This window comes from Nicotiana tabacum, chromosome 22, assembly GCF_000715075.1.
Source record: "Nicotiana tabacum cultivar K326 chromosome 22, ASM71507v2, whole genome shotgun sequence".
NCBI classification, from domain to species: Eukaryota; Viridiplantae; Streptophyta; class Magnoliopsida; order Solanales; family Solanaceae; genus Nicotiana; species Nicotiana tabacum.
Window position 1 is genome coordinate 226,955,497 of NC_134101.1, and position 5,200 is coordinate 226,960,696.

The 5,200-nt window shown below is 28.9% G+C and overlaps 1 protein-coding gene across 1 annotated transcript; it reads left to right on the forward strand.

The window, feature by feature from the left end:
- The first annotated feature begins 584 nt into the window (after window positions 1-584).
- On the forward strand, window positions 585-4,759 carry LOC107807930 (lysine histidine transporter-like 5). Its single transcript, XM_016632387.2, has 8 exons — window positions 585-718; window positions 812-996; window positions 2,015-2,398; window positions 3,165-3,564; window positions 3,804-3,909; window positions 4,002-4,093; window positions 4,183-4,251; window positions 4,526-4,759. Exons 1-8 carry the CDS (start codon window positions 695-697, stop codon window positions 4,622-4,624), a joined length of 1,359 nt encoding a protein of 452 aa, XP_016487873.1. The 5' UTR covers window positions 585-694; the 3' UTR covers window positions 4,625-4,759.
- Window positions 4,760-5,200: the final 441 nt, after the last annotated feature.

Here is a 5,200-nt window from a genome sequence, read left to right on the forward strand (position 1 = left end):
TTAAATGGAATTATTTGCACCCTTAAATTCGTGAAATATTTATATCTTTTGAGATTTTGAATTTAGATATTTTATTAATCTTTTATATATAATATTATAAAAGAAAAATTATTAGTTTTTGGATAATTTTTGTCTATAACAGCTAAAATATATTTAAATACCAAATGTTGTTATAGGTGTATAACATTCATTCACTATAAAAGTCAAAATGTTTTGGAACAAACGATGTTGTTATAGAGAGGTTTGACTATACTTCATTATTGTCATTTTATATGTATTAAACATATTCAATTCCGCATATTTGAGGTTATGAACGTGTAGCTAAACTTATTGTAATATTAAGAAACAAAAAAAAAAAGCATTGAACAATTAGTTAGATTGCGTATTTAAATATGACTTGTCTAGTTTCTAGTTAATTGGTAAAAAAGTCAAATGCACAAAAGTAGGAAAATCATTCGCTTATCACATGGCTTATGTAGTAAGTAAGTGGATAACTTTATCTGGATGTCCTTAATTTTCTGAAACTGTTTACTATTCATAGTTCCCCTAAATTAGGAAAGTAAGAGATACCCCAAAATAAAAAGCATAAAAACCCTTTTCCCACACTCAACACTTCACTTACTTATCTATTATAATTGCTAACAAGAGTTTTAAACTGCTATTTACTCTGACACAAAACCGGTAAACACTAACAATGCATAACAAAGATGTTTCAATGGTATGTTCTATCTAAACATGAATTTGTACCTAGTAGTTTTTTTTTTTTTTTAAATCATATTCTTATTCATGTAACTTTATTTTTTTATTCAAGGTTGAGAGTGGGAATAGTTCCAACAATGCAACGACAAACGAACCAGTCGATGACGATCTGAATAGGTGGTTGCCTATAACAGCTTCCCGAAAAGCCAAATGGTGGTATTCAACATTCCATAATGTAACAGCTGTTGTAGGAGCTGGTGTTCTTGGCTTACCATATGCTGTGTCACAACTCGGCTGGTAAATCCTATAATACTCCCTCCTCTGTTCACTTTTATTTGTCGTTTCGCTTTTCGAGAGTCAAATTACATAAATTCTTACTAATATTTTAATATATTTTTTTACTATATTGATATGAGACGAATTACAAATTATAGTACTTTTCGTATAGTTTCTGAATATTTAACTTAAAATATTAAGAAAATTCAATCCAACTGGACTTCAAAGATTAGTCGAACTGACTCTCGAAAAGTAAAACATGACGGAATTGTTTGGTAGGGTGCATAAGAATAATGCTGAATATGGTATATTAGTAATGCTGGTATTAATTATGCTTGCATTAGTTATGCTAGTATTAGTTATGCTGACATATTTCTTATCTATTGTTTGGTTTGATGTATTAAAGCATTGCACAATTTCTAAAAGAATTGTTTGTTTACAAAAATGCCCTCAAAACTAGTTCACACTCTAACTTTTTAAAAGAAATATATGTTGAGAAATATTTTTATATGAAAAAGTTTACAAAAAAATTATTTGATTTGTCTACTTATATTGTAAAATAAAATTAAATATTTATTTATAAAAAAGAAAATATGCTAAGTATTTATTTATTTACTAGGGATATAATTTTATTTCTCACTATTTGGATTATTTTGAACTTGTATTAATATACTAACTAGCATATTTTAATCAAACATAAATTTTGAAGGATAATTTTGTCTTTAACTAAGCTAATGCATGTATTAAAACTCATTGCATTGCTAATACCACTGTTTTCTATGCATTAGTTATGCATAGGATAATACCAAATAGGATGTATAGCTAATGCTTGCATAACTAATGCATAAGTTCAAAATGTGTATCAAATAATGTATTATTAGTACACAAAGCTAATACATGCATTATTTTATATAATGCATCCTACCAAACGACCCCGACAAGTAAAAGTGAACGAAAGGAGTACATCTCAGGTAAGTTATTCATTTGCGAAAAGCATTCTGACCCTTTTTTTGTTTGGTATTTTTAAATTAATATGCAGGATTCCAGGAATGGGGATGATAATAATTTCATGGTTTGTGACATTATACTCACTTTGGCAATTGGTTAATTTGCACGAACATGTTCCAGGGAAGAGATTTGACAGATATCCTGAGTTAGGAAAACATGTATTTGGCCTAAAGAGAGGTTATTGGATAGTAATGCCTCAACAGATGATTGTTCAAGTTGCCAGTGACATAGTATACATGGTTACAGGGGGAAAATCTCTAAAAGAAAGTATGCATACGATGTTCCATTGGTCTAAAGGGATTAATCAAACTTGCTTTATTTTGTTTTTTGGAGTTCTTCAGTTGATACTATCTCAAGCTCCTAATTTTAATTCCTTGAAAGTGGTCTCTTTCACAGCAGCTGTTATGTCTTTGAGGTACGTAAAGAATACAAAATGCAAAACATAATTTCTTTTTTTCTTACGTGTTGTTACATGTTGTATTGTATCGTATTGTTTGGATGTTTATGACAAGTTGTATTGTATCGTATTGTTTGGACGGTTGTCAAGTGTTGTATTGTATCGTATTGTTTTGATGGTTGTTACCTATTGTATTATATCGTATTGTTTGGATGATTGTTACCTGTTGTATTATATCGTATTGTTTGGATGGTTATTACATGTTGTATTGTGTTGTATTGTTTGGATGATTTTTACCTGTTGTATTGTATCGTATTGCTATTTTAAATATAATATTTATTTATTGATTATTACTTAAATTTTATTGTATCGTATCGTATCGTTAAATTTGTCGTTACGTAATGACGAAAAGTATCATTTTATGAAATGACCGATTTGGTGTGGTCACATCTTTTCTTTATTTTTTTTTCCTTTCATCTTGTTTTTTCATATTATTAAATAATCATATTTTATCCTTTATCCTATCTTTTTCATATAATAACTCTACCCCGTATATTACTTTTTCTTTATAATATTGCAAGTTTATTCTTAATATTGTTGGTGCATGACATCATGAAAACAATACAATCTATCCAAATATTGTATACATTAAAATGATACAATATTGTATAAAACGATACTTAACAACCATCCAAACAAGAACACAAAATGTAAAACACAAGTCTATTATTATGTTATTTTTATGACATATTGAATTCATTTTTGTGTTTATATATACATGCAGTTACTCAACAATTTCGTCAGTAGCATCAATTATCAAGGGTATTGAACATCCACAACCAGTTAACTATGGTCGACGATCTCATACTCCAGCTGGAATAACATTTGATATTTTCAACAGTTTAGGAACGATTGCATTTGCATTTGCTGGACATAGTGTTGCATTAGAAATTCAAGCAACAATACCTTCAACACCAGAAAAACCATCTAAAGGGCCAATGTGGCGAGGTGTTACTGTAGCTTATGCAATTGTTGCATTTTGCTATTTAGCTGTTGCTGCATCTGGATTCTGGGCTTTTGGCAATCTTGTGGATGATGATGTCCTTGTTACACTAAAACACCCACATTGGCTAATTGCTCTTGCAAATTTTATGGTATTTTTGCATGTTCTTGGAAGCTATCAGGTGATGATCTGAAACTGTATACTCTCTCCGTTTCAATTTAGATGATATAGTTTGACCTGGCACAAATAAATTTTTTTTTAAGTGAAAGTGATATTTGAAAATTAGAGTAAAAAAAATGCGACACATTTTTAAATAGACTAATAAGGAAAGTGTGTTATTTAAATTGAAACAGATAAAATATATTATTATATATCTTGAATATTGGATCAAATGTTCTTTACCATTTTTTTTAATCTCAGGTTTTTGCAATGCCTGTTTTTGACATGATTGAGTGTTACTTGGTTAAAAAGCGTCATTTCACTCCTGGACGACCTCTTCGCCTTATTGCCCGGAGTATTTACGTTGGTAAATTGAATTAATCTTTCACTACTTGTAGGGAATTAATACTAACATAATAAAATGAACTAATCCTTGTTTATATACCAATTGTTAAACAGTTGTGACGATGTTCGTTGGAATGTGCTTTCCCTTTTTTGGAGGGCTGTTAGGCTTTTTTGGAGGATTGGCATTTTCATCCACATCATTTTTTGTACAATCTCTATATATCCTATCTTTCTTTAGAATTCGTACTAACCAATATATATATCCTTAATTGTGTATATTTATATTATATGGCAGCTCCCATGCATAATGTGGCTTGTCAGCCAAAAACCTAAAAGGTGGAGCTTTCATTGGATCGCTTCTTGGGTAAGTTTGTTGAGATATATAAGAGCTGTTTTATATTTAGCCTACGCCGGAAATTTTTTACGTTCGGTAACCGAAAAAGTGTATAAAATTTATATAATTTTTATATATAACATACAGAATTTATATATATATATATATATATATATATATATATATATATATATAAAATATATATTTTTCGGCTACTAAATATATAATATACTAATATGTAAAGGAAACTTACGCCATTTAACTGTATAATACTTTACTTTTATTTCTTTGACTTTGTTTTCAGCTTGCAATTATTATTGGTGTGAGCATAACTGTCTTGGCACCAATTGGAGGAGCACGCACCATTATCATCTCAGCAAAGAATTACAAATTCTTCGATTAGATAGTTTTCTTATTTTCTATTACTTGCTAGGAATTTCTTTAGAATCATTTATTCTAGAGATTTTGTTTCACATCAAGCTAAATCAGTTCAATCTCAATGTGTTTCTCATTTTTATCAACATTAATTCTATACAGAAAGTGTTTCCTCTCATTTCTAGCTATTGATTACTCTATATTATTTGACCACTCACCAAACTATCGTCTAACTCTTTGCAAGAAATGTAAAGCAGAAAGACAAATATTGATGTTCATGCATATATATATATATATATATATAGGGTAAGGTCACTAAAGCTTTTATTTTAGGTCCTCAAGAGTCAAAGGCTCCCCAAAACTTTTTCTATTAGTTATACTTATTTATATTAGTAAAGTTTTTTTAAGTTAACAAAACGTTAACATTTTGTTTCAATACACTACACTGGTTCTAGTTATCAAATATTTTATTAGTAGATATGAATATTTAAATAATTTAACTCAAAAGTTTAAAATATTGGACAATGTTATACTGTGAAATACTTAAAAGAGAACTTAAACCCTGAATGAAAATTTGTTAAGACCATACAATTTTTTCTTGGTT

Coding starts and splice junctions, on each gene's coding strand:
- LOC107807930 (XM_016632387.2), top strand. CDS start 695: ATGCATAACAAAGATGTTTCAATG. Junction 719..811: donor ATAACAAAGATGTTTCAATG/GTATGTTCTATC, acceptor TTTTTATTCAAG/GTTGAGAGTGGGAATAGTTC. Junction 3,910..4,001: donor TGCCCGGAGTATTTACGTTG/GTAAATTGAATT, acceptor ATTGTTAAACAG/TTGTGACGATGTTCGTTGGA.